The 23,560-nt window shown below is 43.6% G+C and overlaps 1 protein-coding gene across 1 annotated transcript in view; it reads left to right on the top strand.

Annotated features, from left to right (window-relative positions):
* The window catches only part of LOC135056328 (collagen alpha-1(XIII) chain-like), a 220,543-nt gene that overhangs the window by 128,364 nt on the left and 68,619 nt on the right, over nucleotides 1–23,560 (top strand). The window contains exons 20-23 of the mRNA XM_063961321.1: nucleotides 6,782–6,868; nucleotides 12,532–12,585; nucleotides 16,491–16,535; nucleotides 20,986–21,054. Of these exons, the coding sequence (XP_063817391.1) occupies nucleotides 6,782–6,868; nucleotides 12,532–12,585; nucleotides 16,491–16,535; nucleotides 20,986–21,054 (255 nt within the window). The remainder of the gene's footprint in view (nucleotides 1–6,781; nucleotides 6,869–12,531; nucleotides 12,586–16,490; nucleotides 16,536–20,985; nucleotides 21,055–23,560) is intronic.

Genomic DNA, 23,560 nt, shown 5'->3' with positions numbered 1-23,560 from the left:
TACTTGGGATGGAGTCCTATTTGTCATAATGGTATGTGACATTAATTTTGATGGGGAGTCTAACATGTCTCGCACTTCCTGAGCGTGATTCTCAGGTATGTCCAAGAATACACCTTCAGGAGTACAATAAATGACGCACCCCATTTTACACAATAAGTCTCTTCCCAGGAGATTAGTCGGTGCCGATGCAGCCAGCAAAAAGAAATGCTTGGTATGTAAAGGCCCTATTGTAATCTCGGCTGGTTTGCTAACAGGGTAGTGCTGGACTACTCCCGTTACTCCTATGGCTGGAATTGTCTTACCAGTGGTTCTCATGCCCACTGTCGAATTTATCACTGATTTGGCCGCCCCCGTATCTACAATAAAGTTTAATGTTTTACCAGCTACATCAATTGCAATCTCGGGTTCACTTCCAAGATTTGCAATCAATTTTACTGGCTGGAGATTACAGGTATGGCCACACCCCTATTGGGTATGGTGACCTCCCTGAATCCCGCTGGCAGCAACTACTTGTGAGGGAGTTAGCTGGGAACTACCAGAGGCGTGCCAGTCTCTGTTCGGGGGGTATCTTTTTGTTTCCCCTGTATGTGGCTCATAACTCCGTCTCTGCGGACCTTGCTCCCAATGTCGTGTGTCGTGTCGTTGTCTAGGGGGTTGGTATGATCTTTGCGAATTCTTCGCTCTACAGTCTCGTGCTATGTGTCCCTGTTTATGACAAAAATAACATGTTACCACATTTGACTTACCCACAGGGTTTGGTGATATAAACACAGGCTGTTTTGTGGTCAGGGCCTGTATACTTACTGACATTAACTTATCACCTTGTGACTCCCTGTGTCTGGTGATATTCCGGTCGTGATCAATAGCAGCCTCTCTCAAAGTAGCCACCGACAGACCTCGCCAACATGGTTGTGTGGTCTGTACCCTGGTCTTTAATGCCTCTTTTAAACCATCCATTAGCACAGATACTGCTACTTCTTGATGGTTTGCATTGGTCCTAATGTCCTCTATGCCAGTGTACTTTGCCATTTCTAATAATGCCCGGTGAAAATAATCAGCAGCTGTTTCTGTCTCTTTTTGTTTAATGGAAAAAATTCTATTCCATTTGGCTACAGCTGGGAAATACTCCTTTAACTGTAAATTTATTCTTTTTACGTTATCTTTGTTGTACACATCTGTAAGAGGTACATCCTGATCCAGTCCACAGTCAGCTAAAAATTGAGCTGCGTCGACATTGGAGGGTAAACAAGCCCTCAGCAATATCTGCCAATCTTTGTTATTGGGCTCTAAAGTGTTTCCTAGGTCTCTGATGTATTTTTGGCTAGCAACTAAGTCTTTTCTAGGATCAGGGAATTCAGACACTATGGTTCTTAATTCCATTCGGGAAAACGGGCTGTACATGGCAATGTTCCTAACAGGAGTGACTCCTGAAGTGTCCGTTTTCCCATTTGGCACTACTGTTACCTTAACAGGGTTAATTCTAACAACATCATTCTGTGTAGATTCTACAGCCTGTGGTGAAATAGTTTCAGCATAATGTATGGTGCCGTACTTACCCGTTGATACGACCTCACCTGTCCCTCCGCTAGGGGGCTTTGTTACTAATCTTATGGGTTGAGCCGTGCCTACTGTCGTTTCTGATATAGTGGCTGCTAGAGAGAGCGCCGATATTGTTGCCGATTCGTCCTCTTGATCACACTCCTGGGGAAAGTTCAAAACAGGGTACAACTTGCACGGGTTAATACTTGCATTGGTTAACTTATTAACATTATCCTTGACATTTATACAGTTGCTAAGTGCCTGTTTGTTACCCCCTGATGCGTCATACTCCGCAACCAATTTCTCTCCTGATATGTATGGTGGCGGCGGGGCCGTGGCTATCAGTTTCCTGATAGGGCCAGACCCCGCCGCCTGAGCCAATCCTCTCTGTATTTCACCCTCCTGTTGCCATAACTGCAAATAATCATAATGTTTGATTCGTCTCTTTGCTGATTTAATGAGACATATCCTTCTCCTTAAATTTTGCAACACTTCTGGGCTGAAGCTGCCTACTCTTGGGAATTTCTCCCCGTCATGTACAGTCATTTTCTCCCATTCATCACATAAAATTTCTGTGTGTCTTCCGTATTTTTCACACATTACATACCTTGCCGACCTGACATGTCGGTTTACAGAATCAACCCGAACCGAGGTTGATCGCCCCCTTCCTGAACAACTGGCCCCCATAATTTGCAGGTGTTGCTTGCTCTACCTCTGACCTTTATATCAGAGTCTTCAGCGAACCCTTACAAAAAACCAAAATATTCAAAGATAGGTTGACGGTGAAGTTTACCGAGCACCTCACTCACTCACCCACGCCGACCAATATGCCCACACACTGATATAGTGCTGGCGTACTCGACCCAGGGCCCCTATTAACCTTCGTTTACTGGAACATGTGAGTGTGATCCGAAGAGCATTAACCCTTTCCAGTAAAGGTGGGGTTGTCGGATAATTCCTGAGTGACCAGCGAACTTCCCTTTTTGAAAAAATAAAAAATTACACAAATCACGTTAGAATGTACAAATAGCGTTTATGACCGGTTCGTACACAAATGGTACTGGTCAGATTACTAACTAATGCACACAATTACGTGCGGTACAATCGTTCAGTACATAAGCAACTAATCTTATGTACGGAGCGACCAGTGGAATCGACATTCAGCAGCTGCGAATTCCTTCAGCCTGAGCTTTATGGCCTATATGGGTGTTGCACCAACCCTTCTTGGTGTTGTGCCTTGTCTCTATAGCGGACTTCTTTGTACCTAGACCTCCTGGTCTGTTATACGACCTCCTGGTCTGACCTCCTGGTCTGCTATACCTCCTGGTCCGCTACACTCTAATGCTCAAATTTTATGTTTAACCAGAGATGCCTCCCTAGCCACCACGCGTGTCACTTACACGTATGTACCTTCACGAGAACTCGATGATTTCTGTGGTTCAATCCCCAAAATTGTAAAAACAAACACTCACTCACCACATATACTTTTGTTTCTATTTCTATTTCTGCGCAGAAATTTTCTTTAGACCAGGTGTGTTGTAAATTTGGAGAAGGATCTGTTAATTTAAATTTCGAATACTAAAATAAACTTGCGCTATTTATCGCCTGTTGCGCTACTTATCGCCTGTTGCGCTATTTATCGCCTGTTGCGCTATTTATCGCCTTGCCACCTTTTCGCTTGTTAAAAATCAACACTATCGTGTGACTTGAGTTACGTGGGCGTACCCAGACGCTCCGTTGCGTAATTTACGCTGCGTGCGTCGGCCTTTGCGTACGCGAGTCTCAGCCCTTTGTTAGAGACACGTGTACACAAAACCAATGTCCACCGTAACACAATGTACATGTTTATCAATGTAGATGATCCTCGATCCTCTACTGAACCCCACACCAATCTCTCCTTGTACCTTTAGGTAGAGCTGCGTGTGTGCTTTACACTTTATCCCTTAATATTACTTTTACACTTTAACTATGAAATAGCGACAAATCTCTCTTAGCACGTTTTATCAATTTAAAATGGCAAACAGGAGAGTGATATATGAAAATACACGAAAAAGAAATGCAGATATGCGTGTGTGCGTACGCAAGATAGAAATAAACAGTTTTAAAAGACACTAGCGTGTTGTTCTTACCTCCGGTTCCGGATTCCCTCAGCACCCTTTACTAAGCGAAGCAGACGCTTATCCCGTCAGCACTGCGAAGAATATGATCTCCCGCCCTTTGCTGATGGATAATGTCTGCTGAAATTACCTAGCAGAGATATGTGAAGGACAGGACGAGCCGCCAATTGATAAAGCTAAATATTTATCTTATATAACACCCTTTATGAGGCCTAAGAACACTGTACGCTATTCACGTATGGAGTACCGTAAGGGTACGCACGTTGCGTAACAATCGCTTAGCCGTGGTCGAGACGCTCAAGCGTCACGTTCGCTCACGGCCAAGAGATCACAGGCAGGCACGCTATTGGCTGCTGACTAACGTAATGGTTCGCTATAGCGTAGCGGCCGCTCGGGACCACGAGGAGATCACCAGCGGCGCAGACGCTCACAATGTTAAACCTTTATATCTAAACCATAAACAATGTAATATGCAGTAAAACCTTAGTGTAGAGAAAGGGTGTAGATGCAACACAGTGTAACCTTATTAACTTAAAAGCTGTTCGAGCGTCACCGACGCTCTGAGAATACTTAACACTATAAGAAATACACAGATACCGTGCTTTGGGTCTAACGCCTTATATGAATGTTATTACTTGCAAAAAGAATAAAACAATACAAGTCACACACTACAATATAACATAGACTAACTAACCAGATAACTACACAGGAAATACAATATAATACAATTACGTTTGCAGGAAAATTAAGAGAGAAAGGGGAGAAGAGAGAGAGAGAGAAATGGCTCACAATGACAATAAGACAATATGATTGCGGAGAAAAACTTACGCACAAAGGGGAACGATCGCATGCGCCTCTGGACATCCAGCTCCCGATTATCAGCAATGAGAACCGTTGAAGAGTGAGCTGGATGTGATCGGCTTGTCTATTTATGCCCCACACACAATACAATTCAATGGTCCCTACAATCTCATTGTTCATTGGACACAGGAATTCCTCCTCGCATTATAACAAAAGGTCATAGGTTGATTCATACAGGTGGGCTGTGACAATTTCCAACTGCTCAGGTGGGTGGGAAACTAGGTTTCCCGCCGCATGGATAAGTAAGTGCAAATAATAGTAAATGGACATAAACTTCTTATGTCCATAACTATTCGCACGAGCGATTAATTCGCTTCAAACCAACACCGGAATATTGCTAATTAAATACTCTTCCGATGGATACTAAACACCACTGTATTACTCCTGTCTGACCCTTCGTATCAAACAAAGAGGGATTTCTCCGTCCATGAACATTCTACATTAACCAAACTTTCAGATTCTATCAAAGGGACCATAATCTACAAAATACATTATATGGTGAAAATATGTAACGAAAGAGTCGCCCGCTAGACGCATACAATCTCTACCGTAAATGCGCATACCGTGCGCCTGCGGGTGCCCGCAACAGCGAGCATGCGCACGCACGGGAGAGCGCACGCATGCGCAGCAGGGACACATATGAGGTGCAAATATGGCAGTGTGCATAGTGATATTTTTCTGACTTTGACAGGTACTAATCTGGACCCAAGCATCCTCTAGGACGTAAAAGAAAAAAATGCTACCATATGTTATAGAAAAGCTTGGACAGGTGTCAATGATTGACTTAGGTATTTGGCCAGTTTAGTTATACTAAGGTATAGTTGACCAAACTGAATGAAATTAGTTTACACAAAATACGGTGAAATTGGTTACCATTCATATATGGGACAGAGGGGCACTGTACAGTGAAGAGATCTCACACACTTTTACTCACTTGTGGTACTTTTTTTTTAGCACTTGTAATACAATTTTTGGGGTATCCAATTACCCACGGTAATTGTATCGCCGGTGGGTATCCTATCAAGCAAATGCTAATCACGTGCCTCAGGCACCCAAAGCATAATCTGTAATAAGCAGGCTGCCAGAGGCGCAATAACACATGGGATCGTGGACTTATCCCCGATCCCATGTGCTTTTGCGCGACAGCGGGTCCGCTTTCGGTCGATGAAAATGGCCTGTAATAGGATACCTGCAGACAAACAGTGGCAGTGGCATGTTTAGCTGCTGGCTGCGTCAAGGCTCCTCCAATATCAGCAGGTCTAACACTACATAATGGCAGTGCCCACATATGGCCATGTGATTTGTCTACAGTAAGACCTCATGATAAAGGCTCATACTAAAATGCATCCAGACAGAGGGCTAACTTACCTGGGAGCCACCCCCAGGATCTCCCATTAGCACTACAAGGAACAGCATGCCTTCCAAATGCTGCTCCCATTCAATGCCTTCTCACACATGCAGACAAACAGTGGCAGTTGCTCAATAATTCCTGGAGATAATTATATATCAGGTGCTAGAAAGGGGGAGGGGTCAGAAACAAACAGCAAATGGAGAGGGGGTGCTTCCCCCCCCCCTACCCCCTTCCCTGGTATCCCCCCAGCACACTAAAAATTACCTGTAACCATATCTGAACCTATCTGGTAATAGAATTTCAGAGAAATTGGTCGCATGCATTTGCAAAGACATGTTTAGCTGCTGGCCGCATCAAGGCTTCTCCGATATCAGCAGTCCTAACACTACTTAATGGCAGTGCCCACATAGAGCCATGTGATTTGTCTACAGTAAAGCCTCCTGATAAAGGCTCATACTAAAATGCATCCAGACAGAGGACTAACTTACCTGGGAGCCACACCCAGGATCTACCATTAGCACTACAAGGAACAGCATGCCTTCCAAATGCTGCTCCCATTCAATGCCTTCTCACACTTGCACACAGTGGCAGTTGCTCAATCATTCCTGGAGATAATTATATATCATGTGCTACAAAGGGGGAGGAGTCACAAACAAACAGCAAACAGAGGTAATTTTTAGTGTGCTGGGGGGATACCTGGGGGGGGGGAAAGCACCCCCCTCTGTTTGCTGTCTGTAATAGGATACCGCAAGAATGACCATTGGCCATTAATCAAATTAGACAGTTTTTATCAGTTGAAAATGGACCAGGTCTAAGTGGATACCCCCTTTGTCTTTTCAGGTGATAATAATAATAATAATAATAATAGTGTGGATATATCTAAACAACTTGTTTGTTTCATGTTTTTATACAGGGTGAGAAGGGTGACATTGGCAATGCACTCGGTGGAGTTAAAGGAGAACCTGGTAATCCAGGCCTGCCAGGACCTCCGGGACCAAAGGTTCGTATGCATATCTCTAAAACACATTGCATTTGACCTTTCAGCTTCACATGCTCAATAGTCATTACATGTAAAGCTAGCAAAAACAGGATTTTTTTTTTAAATTATAAATTTGTAGGTAAAATGTGTTTATTAAAAAAAATATGTCCTTATTGTTGTTGCTTTTGCTGTTATTTTCATCAGAGGTGCCATAAATATATAACAACTGAAATGATACAGATATGTACTGTATTATTATTATTATTACATTTTATTTATAAGGCGCCACAAGGGTTTCGCAGCGCCGTACAAAGGACAGTACAGGGAGACAAAACTTAACATTACAGTAAATAAATAACAAAAATAAAGTACAGGTAACAGAGAGCAGCACAATTTTCAATACATAATACAGCGTAGATGTAAGTAGCGAGTGAGTGATCAGCTTACTACTAGGAGCTGGTGGCCATAGATAAAGATGAGCCTTTACCAGCAGGAGAAAAAGCGGGTAAAGATGGTCGCTGAGTAGGAGAGAGCTGTGAGTGAAATGTGTCGAGAAGAGGGTTTTGACAACAAGAGGAAAGAGGGCCCTGCTCTGACGAGCTTACAATCTAGTAGGAAGGGGTGACAGACAGATGACATGAGGTGCAAGCAAGCGGGAGGTAGCCTGATGGCAGAATGTAAGCAAAGCAGAGATGGTCAAGGCATTAGGCAGGGGGATGGAGGAGCAGCCTCAGGACTAGGTTATGCATCGGAAGGATATGCTTTGATGAATAGGTGGGTTTTTGGTGCCCGTTTGAAGCTTTGCAAGGTCGGGAAGAGTCTAATGTAGTGGGGGAGCATGTTCCACTGAAGGGGTGCAGCACGGGCAGAATCTTGAACTCGAGCATGGGAAGCAGTGACCAGGGTAGAGGAGAGGCGCCGGTCATTGGCCAACCATAAGGGGCCTGAGGGAGTATGAAGGGAGAAGAGGTGGAGATGTAGGGAGCAGTGGAATTAGAGATGGCCTTGTATGTGAGGGTGAGGAGTTTGAAAAGGATTCTTTAGGGGAATGGGAGCCAGTGCAGATTTTGTCGAAGGGGAATGGCAGATGTGGAGCAGCGGGAGAGGACCATAAGCCTAGCTGCGGAGTTGAGGACAGATTGGAGGGGAGCAAGATGGGAACAAGTGAGGCCAGTGAGGAGAACGTTGCAGTAGTCGAGCTGTGAGATGACCAGTGAGTGGATGATAAGTTTAGTTGCACTCTGGTAGAGAAATGGCCTGATGCGAGCAATGTTATGTAGCTTGAACCGACAGGGAGGAGTCAAGAGTGATGCCCAAGCAGCGGATTTGGGGAACAGGGTAGTTGATGGTGTTGTCAACAGTGATAGAGATATTGGGAGGGGGTGTTACTCTGGATGGGGCATAGATAATGAGTTCAGGTTTGTCCATGTTGAGCTTCAGAGAACGCTCAGCCATCCAGGAGGAGATGGCGGAGAGGCAGCTGGAAACCTGAGAGAGGACAGAGGGGGACAGATCAGGAGAGGAGAGGTAGAGTTGTGTGTCATCAGCATAGAGGTGGTATTACAGGCCAAAGGAGTTAATGAGCGCACCCAGGGAAGAGGTGTACAGGGAGAACAGAAGTGGGCTGAACCCTCAGGGACACCAACAGGAAGGATGGAAGGGTGTGAAGTGGTGCTGGAGTCGGGCCCAGAGAAGGAGCGGTTAGTGAGGTAAAAGGTAAACCAGTCAAGAACAGTGCTAGAGAGGCCAATATTTTGCAGTGTGCAGAGGAGGAGAGGATGATCCACAGTGTCAAAGGCAGCAGAGAGGTCCAGAAGGATAAGAAGAGAGAAGTGGCCCCTGGATTTGGCCAAAAGCAGGTCATTGGTAACTTTCACCAGGGCAATCTCAGTGGAGTGGAGTGGGCGAAAGATAGATTGTAGTGGATCAAGAATGGAGTTGTCAGAGAGGTAACTTGTGAGATGGCTGTAGTCCAGTCATTCAAGTAGTTTGGAGGTGAATGGGAGTAGAGAGATGGGGCAGTAGCAAGTGGGTGATAAAGGGTCGAGGTTGGGTTTTTTGAGAATAGGTGAGATCAGAGCATGTTTGAATGGTGAGTGAAGGATGCTGATAGAGTAATAGGTTGAAGAGGTGAACAAGGTGGGAGCAGGCAGTGGGGGAGAGGGAGCCGAGAATACGGGAGGGGAGAAGGTCCAGGGGGCAGGTTGAGGGGGGGGGGGGGGGAGGATAAGTTGAGGGAGTGGACTTCCTTGTCTGTATTGGGACGGAAGGAAGGCAGGGTAGGAAAGATGCAGGGGAAGGATGTTGGGGGCAGGGAGGCAGCAGAGGAGTGACGGGAGGATATATCGTGTCGGATTTCCTCAATTTTGGAGATGAAGAAGGAGGCAAAGTCAGTGACAGTGAGGGAGGATGGGAGGGGAGGAGGAGGAGGAGGAGGGCAAAGGAGAGTGTTGAAAGTTTCAAAGAGACGGCATGGACTGGAGGACTTTTTTTTAAATACACATCTGTATATAAATGTACAGTATTTAAAAATATCAAAGTATCAACACAATTCTGTTATTGCTGTTATTACTATTATTATTTTGAATGCTTGGACATGTTTTCATCAAAAAGTATATTTATATTTTTGCAGCAATTCTAAACTAGTTCCTGCTTTGGTTGACATCTGCACCCTCTAGTGGCTGCACCTCAATGCATGTACTATAGGGGTAATTCAGGGATGGATGCAGTTCACATCGCTGCCGTGTCTTTGGATGCAGCAGCAATGCGAAAATATGGTACTGCTGCAGGTGGCAACTTGTGTTAATAGACGCCTCCTGCCACCTTCTAGGATCCGCTGCTGAATCCGGATCACTGGTTTGAACAACGGCCATCTGAGTAACCTTCAATATTCCTAGCATCAGCACACCTATAATACAGGGCCAATATGCTTCCATTTTGTAGAACAATATCCATCATTGTCCCTCACTCCACCTCCGAAATGACCGCAGCATATCAGTCAAGTTCGCAGACGGAGATTGGCACATGCTGATTGGTAAACATCGGATTTTGTGAAAACCATCAGGTCCAACAGCGGCATCCCAACGCTCAGGATCCCGACACCTACTCCCCACAGCCTAAACCTAACCCTCCCTCCCCGATGGTGCCGGGATCCCGAATGCTCGGATTCTGGGGCAGATGTATTAACCTGGAGAAGGCATAAGGAAGTGATAAACCAGTGATATGTGCAAGGTGATAAAGGAACCAGCCAATCAGATCCTAACTGTTAATTTACATATTGGAGCTGATTGGCTGATTCCTTTATCACCTTGCACATATCACTGGTTTATCACTTCCTTATGCCTTCTCCAGGTTAATACATCTGCCGCCCCTCTGACTGGATCCCCTACTGTATATCACGATAATAAAGCTCAGTGCTTTTTTGTCATGGCATTCAATGGTTCTCCATACCAGCATCATTTTTTTCCTCATTTGTAATTCTTCTAACTAGTTCCAAAACAGGAAGAAATCAGTGAAGTAATATTAAATAATGAATAACATTAGCAGCTGAAGACTTGTCTAGAGTACGTAAGTTACTATACGTTTAGTACAAACTTGTAATAGTAATAGAGTACTTGTACCTTTTTAATAAAAAAAAAATAAAGCACTAATTTTTTTCCCTGAAATATTTGTAGAATTGTTTATCCCCAAAAAAGTTAAATGAAAAAAAAAAAAAGTTAAATCCATAATAGATTCAGGAGTCTTTGCCTTGCAAAGCTCTGTGGAAAATATGGTCCTTACGGCACACTTTGTAAATGGTCAGTTACATGATTCATATTTTACTTTAAATCACAGAAAAAGAATTTCTATGAATATGAATAAAATTCACTGTGTAGCATTACACATCCTTCTATCAGATACAGTATATGGCTTTGATCAGGTCTGAGAGATCTTGTTAGTGTGAACACAAAGAGCAAGAATGTAGCAAAACCGTTCTGATAGACAGGTCTACATTTTTTTTCCTTTTCTTTGAAGGCCAAAATGTGACAAACTGGGCTTTTGTATAGCAGAAAGGCGCCTTTTTCGTCTTTCCTTTTCCTCTTTCATTATTTTTATCATAACACACAAGATGGCAAAAGGTTGAAGAACAAAAGTAACTTACTGTCCATTTTATATTTGTATCAGGATTGAGTTTGGTGTACAGTATATGGAGCCTTGCTTGTGTTTCTGCAGTGCACAGGGAAAAGGCAGAATGGACCACTAGTTAGGGGAAAAGGAGGCCCATCACTACAATGACAGCTTGTGGAATTCTAATTAAACAATTCAAGCACCTTCTAAACAGCTGTTTTATTAATATCCAGATAAAAAGAGCAATAAAATCTGAAATGTATGCTACACCTAGGATCTGCAATAATGCCATCTGTTATTTACTCCTTGATAGCCCTAGATTGTCATGTTTTGGCATTTAGGTTACATTTTTTTGTAGCTCACTTGAACATATATATGATAAAATGTGGACAATGACAGTGTTTATCAGTCACATAGTGCTTCATTCACTTTTCATACTTAACTCTACAAAAGTGCCATTAAAGAGAGTTCATACATTAATTATGTCCGTGCATATTGGAGGTTACTGGATTGCTCCACATATCTGCATTTGCCTATGTTCCCATAGCCAAACGCAGTGTGGGTTTCCAGTTGCCCAGAAACCTCCTCTGCCTGACCTGGTCAGAGGCATGCATCATGACCACAATAAAAAATATAATACAGGTTGAGTATAGCATATCCAAATATTCCGAAATACAGAATTTTTTGAGTGAGATTGAGATAGTGAAACCTTTGTTTTCTGATGGCTCAATGTACACAAACTATGTTTAATACACAAAGTTATTAAAAATATTGTATTAAATCACCTTCAGGCTGTGTGTATAAGGTGTATATGAAACATAAATGAATTGTGTGACTGTACGCACACTTTGTTTAATGCACAAAGTTATTACAAATATTGGCTAAAATTACCTTCAGGCTATGTGTATAAGGTATACAGTATACGAAACATAAATGTATTCTGTGCTTAGACTTGGGTCCCATCGCCATGATATCTCAATATGGTATGCAATTATTCCAAAATAAGGAAAAATCCGATACCCAAAATACTTCTGGTCCCAAGCATTTTGGATAAGGGATACTCAACCTGTACACCCAATGGAAACAGCTTCTCCTTCCAAGTCTACTGTGTGTGTAGATCTGAACACTCAATCAGTGTAAAAAGAGACGGATCTTACCATGCTGTTGGAGAATTTGTGCTTAGAAAGCGGAGTTCTGTCTACTACTGGTCATATTATATATGCATATTTATTATGGGAAGTTTGACCTTTTCCTGGCCACATATATTATATATTGTACGACATACAGTATTCAGAGTATAAGGAGACCAATGTGGACATTGGGGGTTATTCAGGTTTGTTAGCAAACCAAAAAAGCACACTAATGGGCAAAACAATGTTGTTCTGCAGGTGGGGCAGATGTAACATGTGCAGAGAGATTTTGATTTAGGTCGTTATATTGTTTCTGTGCAGGGTAAATACTGGCTGCTTTATTTTTACACTGCAATTCAGATTTCAGTTTGTGCTCTGCATCTAACTTTTTGTATGTCAGATATGGGTTCCACATGACTGTTCTTTGTCTCTTCCATAATTGTTTAGGGGGAAGCAGGTGCTATTGGCCAACCTGGGATTCCAGGCCTGCAGGGTGATAAGGTATGTCTTGTGACTTGCAATATTACAATTTATCTGTTTAATAATACCCCTTTTTCCACCTCCACAATAACTAAGGTTATTGGCAGGTCTACCCCGGTCGTGGCTCAGTGGAAAAGGGTCCCTGGAAAATAACACAGGTCCAGTTACCTGGGAACCTGGCCCGGGTAGCTACCAAGGTCGAACCCAGGAAGGACCCGAGTATGGGTGCAGTGTAAATGGGTCCCGTTAACACCCTATGGAGATCCAGCTCACCAGCGCTTGGAGATTGTCATCTTCAAGTGCCAGCAGAGGGGAAAACCTGCCACTGACCTGGGTCCAGCCTGCAGTCTGAACAGAATTTCATGCCGCTGAGACATGGTTTGATACCCATGTTCAGTTACCTGGGTCAGTGGAAAAGAGTATAACTTATGCTCCACTAATTACAACTTAACTCCTTAAGTACAAACATTGGGGCTGATGTATCAAAAAATGCAATAAGTTTCTACATTTTTTTAGTCACTTATCGTGTCTGTTCCGTGACTTTTTCTTTATCTAAGTATGTATCATTTTTTTTATCGAAAATGTGATTGCGATAAAAATCCAAAAGTGCGATAATATCATAGTCTACTTTTCGGTGGTTTTATCGCATTTAAAAAAAATTAAATGAAGTGCGCATGCTCTGTTTCAGAGCTGGAGAAAAAGGATAGCTATCTTCACTATAAGAAAACAATGAAAGGGGAGGGAACTTTTAATAAGACAATTCTATTGCTTATTCAAATGACTGCAAAAAATATCATGTTACTAAGATAAAATTCTTCTGGCCTTTACTAGTGTCTGCTGTTTACTTCAAACAAAACTATTGGGTCTCACTAACAAAAAATGTATATATCTCATATATTTGCCCAGATCTGTGACTTTGTGACTCATATTCTAACGCTGGGCGTGGCTAGGAGCTCTTACTGGGTTAGCGCCAGGTCTATCACACCCAGCCCACAGCTGACTGGCTGAGAAATGCCCTCCCACACAGGTTACATCCAATGGGAGGCTCTGCCCTTTGCCTGCTGTGTGTTTCCTGGACTCCACTCGTCTGCCAAGGGACTCGCCATCGGGGGGAAGCTGCGGTGCCTGGCGCGGGCACAGGAGCCTTCACCGCCTGCTGCAGGGAGCGCCAACAAAGGTCAGCAGCTTAGCTGCTTCCAGGAGGGGAACAGAACAAAAAACTGCAACAAACAAGCGCCTAATCATCAAATGACAATGAAAACCAATACGTGTTTTGTGGGATCAAATGATCACAATTTTATGTTCCTGATAGTCTGCGCTTGCCGGAATACTATGTGTAGTATTGTGGTGATGGCATAGAAAAAGAACAAGCGGCTGCGCTGAATATCAGGAATGGAACACAATGTACAGAGAGCCAACGTAAAAAATAACAATGTTTATTTGTAAAACATATAAAAAGATTAATTATCATATGACCGGTGAATAATATATATATATATGAACATTCACTAGACGTGAACTGGTGGTCTGTTGTAATAGCTCAGCTTTTTTGGGTGAAAAGTTCCGTGTTAAACTAGTTAAAACATTGATAAGTACCAGGTGTACTAGTGGAATCCTAATAAATTCAAAGTCCCTCAGTTGAATTTGAGATTCAATACCTTTCCAGATGGGCTGGTGAAAGCCGAGCGTCCTCGGCTTCAATGTCCTGCAATGCCCATATACGCTGTGCAGCGGAAAGGAGGAGACCGTCTCTCTCACAACCCGGTCGTGGCGGCGTGCGTGCTGAAGCCGCTGATGTCGGATGCTGTAGACGGAGGGTGCAGCGGGGACCAAGGAGCACCTGGAGGATTTCACCTGAGCTGAGTACGGATAGGGGCGGGTTCTGACGCATTTCGTCACGTTCACGTGACTTTCTCGAAGGTAGATACCTGCCTCCTAGATCATCCGGTATTTAAAGGCTGAATTGATTGGTGTGGACAGGTGAATGTCATCAGCAATGTTAAAAACAATAAAAATGCAAGAAACGTTTCTTGCTTTTTTTATTGTTTTTAACATTGCTGATGACATTCACCTGTCCACACCAATCAATTCAGCCTTTAAATACCGGATGATCTAGGAGGCAGGTATCTACCTTCGAGAAAGTCACGTGAACGTGACGAAACGCGTCAGGACCCGCCCCTATCCGTACTCAGCTCAGGTGAAATCCTCCAGGTGCTCCTTGGTCCCCGCTGCACCCTCCGTCTACAGCATCCGACATCAGCGGCTTCAGCACGCACGCCGCCACGACCGGGTTGTGAGAGAGACGGTCTCCTCCTTTCCGCTGCACAGCGTATATGGGCATTGCAGGACATTGAAGCCGAGGACGCTCGGCTTTCACCAGCCCATCTGGAAAGGTATTGAATCTCAAATTCAACTGAGGGACTTTGAATTTATTAGGATTCCACTAGTACACCTGGTACTTATCAATGTTTTAACTAGTTGAACACGGAACTTCTCACCCCAAAAAGCTGAGCTATTACAACAGACCACCAGTTCACGTCTAGTGAATGTTCTTATATATATATATTATTCACCGGTCATATGATAATTAATCTTTTTATATGTTTTACAAATAAACATTGTTATTTTTTACGTTGGCTCTCTGTACATTGTGTTCCGTTCCTGATATTCAGCGCAGCCGCTTGTTCTTTTTCTATTCCAGGAGGAGAAGAGGGAGAAGCATTACCTGCACCTCCCCCACTCCCAGTACCACCGGCCCAATCCACCATCCTCAGCACCATCGCAGCCGCCCCTCCCCCAACCGCAGTGGCTCCGGACCCCTCCCCCACCCACGACACCACCGCACCCACCCCTCCCCCACCTGCAGCACACCGCACCCGCCCCTCCGCCACACGTGGTGGTTCCGGACCCCCTCCCCCACCTGCGGAACCCCGCACCCACCGCTCCCCCACCTGCGGCACCCCCACACCCTCCCCTCTTCCATCCGCGGCACCCCTGCAACCGCCCCTCCCCCACCCACGGCACCCCCGCAGCCGCCCCTCCCCCATCCAGGGTGGCTCCGGACTTCCTCCCCAACCCGCGGCACCCCCGCACCCGGCCCTCCAGCACCCATGGCACTACCTCACTCGCCCCGTCCCCACCCGCGGCAACCCCGCAACCGCCCCTCCCCCGCGGCAACCACAGACCCTCTCCCCCATCTTGGCTTCATAGTGATAAAAGTAAATGCTAATAATACAGTGCATAATTCATACACAATACAGGACATGGCCAGACAGTGTGAATAATATCACATTTATCACATAATAGGAAATTAGAACAAGAAGATTTAACTACCCACTTGCCTGTCATGGTTGCATCAGATGTGACCACACCAGGCTGGGTCTTCCATCGGGATGTAGTTACGTGACCAGCGGGAAGGAGTTAGGAGGTGCTGTCTCATCCGCAGAGCAGCAGCGAATAGGTGCTGTGCACATGCGTACGGCATCAATTCACAGAAGAGAGGGACTGGAGGTATTTCCAGCAGCTTCCAAAACGCTGGGCATGATCCCACAGTGATGAAAGGCAGGGTATGGCACGTGATCGCGGCATTCCCATAAGGCCACACCCCCTAGCTGAGAGGCCATGCCCAGTCCCTATAGGTTCATGCAGGATGTTTGGAGGTATGTATTAGCATTTTTAAAATACAACTAAAACAGATAAGTGTGCCTGATAAAATAAGCCCTAGCTTAAACAATACATGTTGCCAATTAAAATTAAAGCCAGATGGATCAATGCTCATGAAAAGTGATAGCACTTTAGCATGCAACACATATTATATTATGCCTCCCGAGAGCATGAAGATTGCTTTACCCACAAACCACCATGGGTAGCTAACAGGAGCACTTCATGGAAACTACCACTGACATCTACTGTATCTTGTCTTACAGGGTGTAGCAGGAGCTAAGGGAGATCAAGGCCCTTCTGGACCTCGAGTGAGTTGCACACGTTATAATTTTGGGTATAATATGTGGACTGTGCAGAACGCCAAGAGTATAAACTAATGTGTATTATGTTTTATGTTGGTGGTAGTACAATTATTTTGGAAATCAGCACTCTGTTATGTGTATGGGTGTATAGGTGCATACCAGTGTATATGCACAAAATTTTTGAAACGTTTTATTAAAAAAATATATAAAATTGATAAATGTTTTGTAAAAAAAGTTACACATTTTATTAATATTATAAATTATAATGTAGCAAATGCAAATGTCATTTTTGTGAAAGTACCTATAATTTAGGTGAAAGGTCTTTATAAAATAATAAAATAAAAAAATAAAATGTGTGGCAGTGTTGAATAGTTCAAATTAAATTAAAACATTCACATATATATTGTATGTGTTGCTTACATTTCTAAAATTGCACTTTTGATTAGAAAGGGGCAGTAATAATTACAATGCAATGTTCCTCAACATTTTCCACAAAGCATACTTTATCCAACATATGGGGGTATCCAATTAGGTAGATAAATGTCTATTTTTCCGATGTTTCACCAATATTTTTCTACAGGCAGGGGCATAGCCAGTACTTTGTGGGCCCCATAGCAACATTTTGAAGGGGCGCCGTCCCAATGCTTCTAGAGAGACACCTCACCGCAGCAAGTTTAATTGTATGCCCCATATTAGTGCCCTAGTTTATTTTATGCCCCATAATAGTGCCCTAGTTCATTTTTTTAACCATAGTAGTGCCCTAGTTTATTTTATGAGTCATAATAGTGTCCTAGTTCATGTTATGTTTCATTATAGGGTTGCCAGTACACATTATGCAACACAGTACCCCGAATTCACATTATGGCATAGTTTCCCCAGCTCATATTATGCCACACTATAGTGCCCCCACTTCATATTGTGCCACATAACAGTACCCCAGTTCATATTATGCCACACTATAGTGCCCCCACTTCATATTGTGTCATATTACAGGTGCCCCAGTTCATATTATGCCACACTATAGTGCCTCCACTTCATATTGTGTCATATTACAGGTGCCCCAGTTCATATTATGTAACATTATAATGCCTCCAGTTCATTTTATACCACATTACAATGAGCAGGTCCAGAGGCATACCTGTAACTAGCAAAAAATAGAGAGCTGCGCTCATGGGGTCAAACCTTGTACATATAATACATATCCACAGAGCCGGAATTATAACCAAAAATATACATTTTAAATACACATTCTAGAGAACATAAAAATAAACATCCATGTATTAGTATAAAAACATAAATTTAAAAGACAATATGAGCCCTATGTCAGCTATAAATTAATTTCAATCTCAGGCCGACAGTTCATATTAGCAAATGCTCAACTAATTCAAGTATTCTCCTTCTGTTTGGATATCCAATTATAATTGATGTCGGTGCTGTCTGTAGCTAATTAGCACTTTAGTATGTATTTGTAACAGTCAGGGAGGAGAATAGTTGTTATTACCACAGGAGAGTTTTAGATGATACTATGTAGCGAGTATAACCAGTCGCTACAATGTTACAGAAAAGGTGAAAATCCTTTTGGGCGCTTCTTGTCTATCGTTGGCTGCCTTCTAAATCCAAGATTGGACCTATCCCAAAAAAGATCCAAGAATTTGGACAGAAAAAAGTGATTTGTGGACTAGATGGCGCTAACGTTCATGCAAGAGTGGAAAATGTGAGGGAATAGGAGTACTTAGCTATGCTCTGTATATCCCAATAGTTGACCGGAAAGGCTCTGTGTCCGGGTCCTTGATGGAACACTAGGTGGAAAAATGCAGTTCCATATTCCCAATTTATTCGAATTAGAAAAAATTGCAGTGACCTTGAAACATACTTGGAACAATCCTCGAGTATCATCCACCTTCCTCCAAATCAGTTTGTTTTCAGGCGGTTAAGAAGTCTACTAGGTGCCTCGAGGATTGTTCCAAGTATGTTTCAAGGTCACTGCAATTTTTTCTAATTCGAATAAATTGGGAATATGGAACTGCATTTTTCCACCTAGTGTTCCATCAAGGACCCGGACACAGAGCCTTTCCGGTCAACTATTGAGATATACAGAGCATAGCTAAGTACTCCTATTCCCTCACATTTTCCACTCTTGCATGAACGTTAGCGCCATCTAGTCCATAAATCACTTTTTTCAGTCGCTACAATGTGTCCGGATGTTGCCTTTTACCGCTAGGAGACTCATGGGGTTTCACTGGGTGCTGGGCCACAGAGTCAATTGTCCGTTAGCTGTATGTGGTGGTGAGTCTGTGATAGCGGACAAGTGATGCTGACGCCTCAGTCTCGAGTAGGTGCGACTTGATGTGTGCGGCTCAGCGGGTACAGCGAGAGGGCCTTGTAGCAGAGTCCCGTGGTTTATCTCGCTGTTGCCGGACAGTTACCTCCGTGGTACAATTGGCAGGTATTGTGGCTATGAGAATAAGGGGAGGAGTGCTGACGCGTTTCGTCACAGCCTCACGTGACTTTTTCAAATTTATGTTTTTATACTAATATATTGATGTTTATTTTTATGTTCTCTAGAATGTGTATATTAAATGCATATTTTTGGTTATAATTCCGGATCTGTGGATATGTATTATATGTACAAGAGCCCTCATTCCGACTTAATCACTCGCTAACTGTTTTTAGCAGCCGTGCAAACGCATAGTCGCCGCCCACGGGGGAGTGTATTTTGCTTTGCGAGTGTGCGAACGCCTGTGCAGCCGAGCTCTGCAAAAACATTTTGTGCAGTTTCAGAGTAGGTCTGAACTTACTCAGCCTTCGCGATCACTTCAGTCTTTTTGGTGCCGCAATTGACATTACACACCCGCCCTCCAAATGCCCCGACACACCTGCGTTTTCCCTGCCACTCCCAGAAAACAGTCAGTTGACACCCATAAACGCCCTCTTTCTGTCAATCTTCTTGCGATCGGCTGTGCGTATGGATTTTTTGTTAAATCTATAGCTCAGCAATGATCCGCATTGAACCCATACGACGCGTGTGCGCATTGCGGTGCATACGCATGCGCAGAAGAGACCTGATCGCAGCGCAGCAAAAATCGGCAGTGTGCGATCAACTCGGAATGACCCCCAAGGTTTGACCCCATGAGCGCAGCTCTCTATTTTTTGCTAGTTACTTGTTTGAACAATAGGGGTTCACACAGCCCCTTGAGTGAAGTGAACGTGGGTTCATTTCTTTTGGTATTAAAGACACAGGCGCTCCATCTAATCTCCTTTGTTCCAGGGGCATACCTGGATGTATTGCAGACCGCAAGACAAAAGTTTGTAAGGGCCCCTACAGTATGTATCACCCAATGGTGAAAAATTTATATAATACATGTAACTGTGACAGGGAAGATGGGCCCCTCTCAGCTCTGGGCCCCATAGCAGCTGCACTTCCTGCACCTATGGTAGCTACGCCCTTGTCTACAGGCTATCCAATTTTTGCAGCCTCAGCCCCGTTTTCACACAGTTGCCTTATGCAAAATGGCTGATGTTAACCTATAGCACTGCTTATACTCCATTATAAAGCTGTTCTGTCTACAAGTTTGGAAGTATGTGGAGGACAGTTTCATACCTCCAAACATTAAGAGACAACAGGTTGTGACTCCTGATTCCATATATTTCAAATGGACCAGTTAGCGATAACATTAGAAAAAATTAAAATTAGTTGAACAATTTTCAGATATAGGATATCCATTTAAATACCCTACTCAAGAGTCTGATGGTATATTCACCCGACGTCTAATTGATAGCTGCAATCCCTGCAGTGCGGGGAAATGTATTCAATTAAATTGCCTTTTTCCTGCACCTAAAATATCGGCATTCAGGCCTGAAACCTAATGTTTCCATGTAAAATGCAGACTCAATGGGTTTTTCTCGCACCCGAACCCCCCATTTTGCCATTTTTATGCAGACTTTACCTTGCAGCTCATGAAACTGCAATGTTCTGTCCGACATCGGGCATTCACGCGCAAGTTAATCACCACTAATTAGATTGCCCCAACATGGCAGTTATCCCCGTGGCTAATTGAATACCCCCTAAGAGTCAGATTTAGAGACAGCTGCACACAAGTTGATTTCAGCTTGAATATAAACTGACCCATACTTGCCTACTTTGTAGCCCTCTTCTTCAGGAGGGCATGGAGGTGAGGTCCAGGGGACAAGTATGAACCACATCTTTATTATGCTATACACATCATCAGAGTGCACCCAGTACTATGCCATCATGGTCTCATCTGCTTCTAAAGAAAAAGAAGTGTGTTCCGGGACTCGGGGGAAACTGAAATTCAGATTTTTCCTGGAGAGTAGGCCCCCTAGCAGGTGGTGCTTTATATAAAACACTTATAATTCCACTGAGCTGTTTGTCTTGCATACTGCCATTGATTACTACATAATATGTACATTGATGACCAGGTCATTGTTTTTATAGGGTCCTAGGGGAGAACCAGGGAAATCCAATATTGTGGAATATAATAGTAACCTCAGTGAAGCACTGCAGGTGAGTACATTCACAGTCTGTTTTTTTATGTGTAGTAAACATTTAACCAAGGTCATTAAATAAGATAAAAGGGCTCATCTGATGGTGGGCGTATATTCGGGAGAATGTACACAGGGAACAGACGTATAAAAGATTGTATTTACGTACATATGTTAAGTTGGACACATCTAAAGAGACCAAAACCAGTACCATTGTACCAATTGGGCCACATATGTATACACACTGGGGGGAAGTTCAACTAAAAGCAAAAAATGTAAAAAGAAAACCTGCGGCGCAGGGATTTTTTTCGCAGCTGCGGGGTTTTGCTATTCAATTAGAATGGGTTGCAGTGTTCGTAATAAATGCTATGGTTACATTGCCATATTTATACATACTGCAGTATAATAATGTAATACACAAGATGAATATTGTCTTGAGTTATAAATACATACGAAATTTGCATTTTTATTAGAAAATGTATTTAATTAGAAATACAAATACACATAAATTATATGAAAATTAAATAACACCTGTTGCTTTTCCCTTTAAAAATCCAATGGGAGTCTTCTTTCCTGCAGTACTGTCAAGTAAAGCAAATAGACAGCCGTGACTTGAAATAGGTCAGCCGCAATGATAACGATTAAGTACCATTACGATCAGCTGGTGGGTCAGTCAGAAGTGACTAGATAGTGGTGCAGATTGTCTGCCACTCCTGTTATGCCTCTGGGTGCGGTATAGCTCATAGACAGTTAAAAGATAGACAGTCATTAGTTAGACACTATATGGTCGACAGTCAAAAGTCAGACAGGGTCAAAAGTCAGAAAGGGTCAAAAGTCAGACAGGGTCAAAAGTCAGACAGGGTCATAAGTCAGACAAAAAAAAAGTTAGTTTTTTTAATGTGTTTTTAAACATTTTTAACCCAAATTTGGTGAAATTCGTCCCCTCGCGGGCTCGCTACGCTCACCGCGCTTCGGGCTCGGTGTCTCGCTCCGCTTGCCACAACTTTACTAAAAGGTAATAGTTTGTGACATGGATAGTAAATGAGGCAGAAGTTGTAAAAAGCACAGAAAAAAAATAAAAAAAAATTTGTGTCTGACTTTTGACCGTCTGACTTTTGACCCTGTCTGCCTTTTGACTGTCGACCATATAGTGTCTAACTAATGACTGTCTATCTTTTAACTGTCTGTCTATAGACAGGAACCCTATGCCTCTTTGGGCATTAGGAAACACACATCAAGTATAGGCACAAATACATGTTCAGATGTATTGGTGCACATTTTTTGATATGCACTACAATAATGTGTACATTACACATAAACAGAAAAGACAGACATCCATCATGAAATGAGCGCCCGGAATTTTGGTGCAGATGTATTAAGCCTGGAGACGGCATAAGGAAGTGATAAACCAGTGATAAGTGCAAGGTGATAAACGCACCAGCCAGTCAGCTCCTAACTGTTAATTTACATACTGGAGCTGATTGGCTGGTGCGTTTATCACCTTGCAATTATCACTGGTTTATCACTTCCTTATGCCTTCTCCAGGTTAATACATCTGCCCCAGTGGGGCAGATGTATGAAAAGCGTTCTAACGAACGTTATATGCCTGCTGTCGTATCACCACATTATCGTGGTGATACGTCCTGTCCCACTGCCACAATGTATTATAGAGGTCCCCGCCGATGTGGGAGGGCACTATGTCACCTGTCCCGTGATATGCATCCTCCCACATTGGCCAGACTGTTTTCACCGCAAGCTGTAGTAGCGCGCATGCACCGTCACTTCAGCTCCCAGTGAGCCCTGCAGAGTGAGGCACGGTTAGGCTGTGAGGACGCCGCGCCGTGCCGGGCTTTGAGGAGACGTGTGGGGGTGATGTCAGAGGCCGCAGGGGAGACGTGGTGGCGGCGAACAATATTAGTTATTTTAAAGGACAAAAAAACAACAACCTGTAAAACACGGCCAACGCCAGCCCCGACCTGGCGAAGAGACACAAGGGACATAACCATCGGTGCCACGCTGTCCCAGTCGTCATACATCGGGAGTGCATCGGCTAGACATAGGCACAGCGCCGACGACGAACGGGCAGCAGGCACAAAGTGCAATCATCGGAATCCCACTGTGAGCCGCTTCATACATTCCGGTGATGCGGTAAGAGCAGCAGTTAGCGTACGCTATGTGCAACAAGCACATAGCGCACGTTCTTACATCTGCCCCATTGTTTGTAACACATAGCCGAAATCTCATAGGTAGGCTTTTTTTTTTTTTAAAGGTATTAATAGACTTATAGCAGGGCATCATATTCAGGAATACTGTATGTGGAAAACAGTGACCCAGATTGTGGAGCCTGCATTTATCCTCTTTCCTATGCAATGACCTGTATCATGAAGCTTGAAAATGTATAGCTGACACGTTTCAGCAGGGAGGCTAAATGTAGGTTTATTATCCTGCACCATGGTTCAGTCAGTGCTTATATAGGAATTTCAGGCTGTTTGAAATGCAATTAGAAGTTTGCTTTCCCTTTTTGCCCG

This window comes from Pseudophryne corroboree, chromosome 3, assembly GCF_028390025.1.
Source record: "Pseudophryne corroboree isolate aPseCor3 chromosome 3, aPseCor3.hap2, whole genome shotgun sequence".
NCBI classification, from domain to species: domain Eukaryota; kingdom Metazoa; phylum Chordata; class Amphibia; order Anura; family Myobatrachidae; genus Pseudophryne; species Pseudophryne corroboree.
This window is presented reverse-complemented; position numbering and strand designations above follow the sequence as displayed.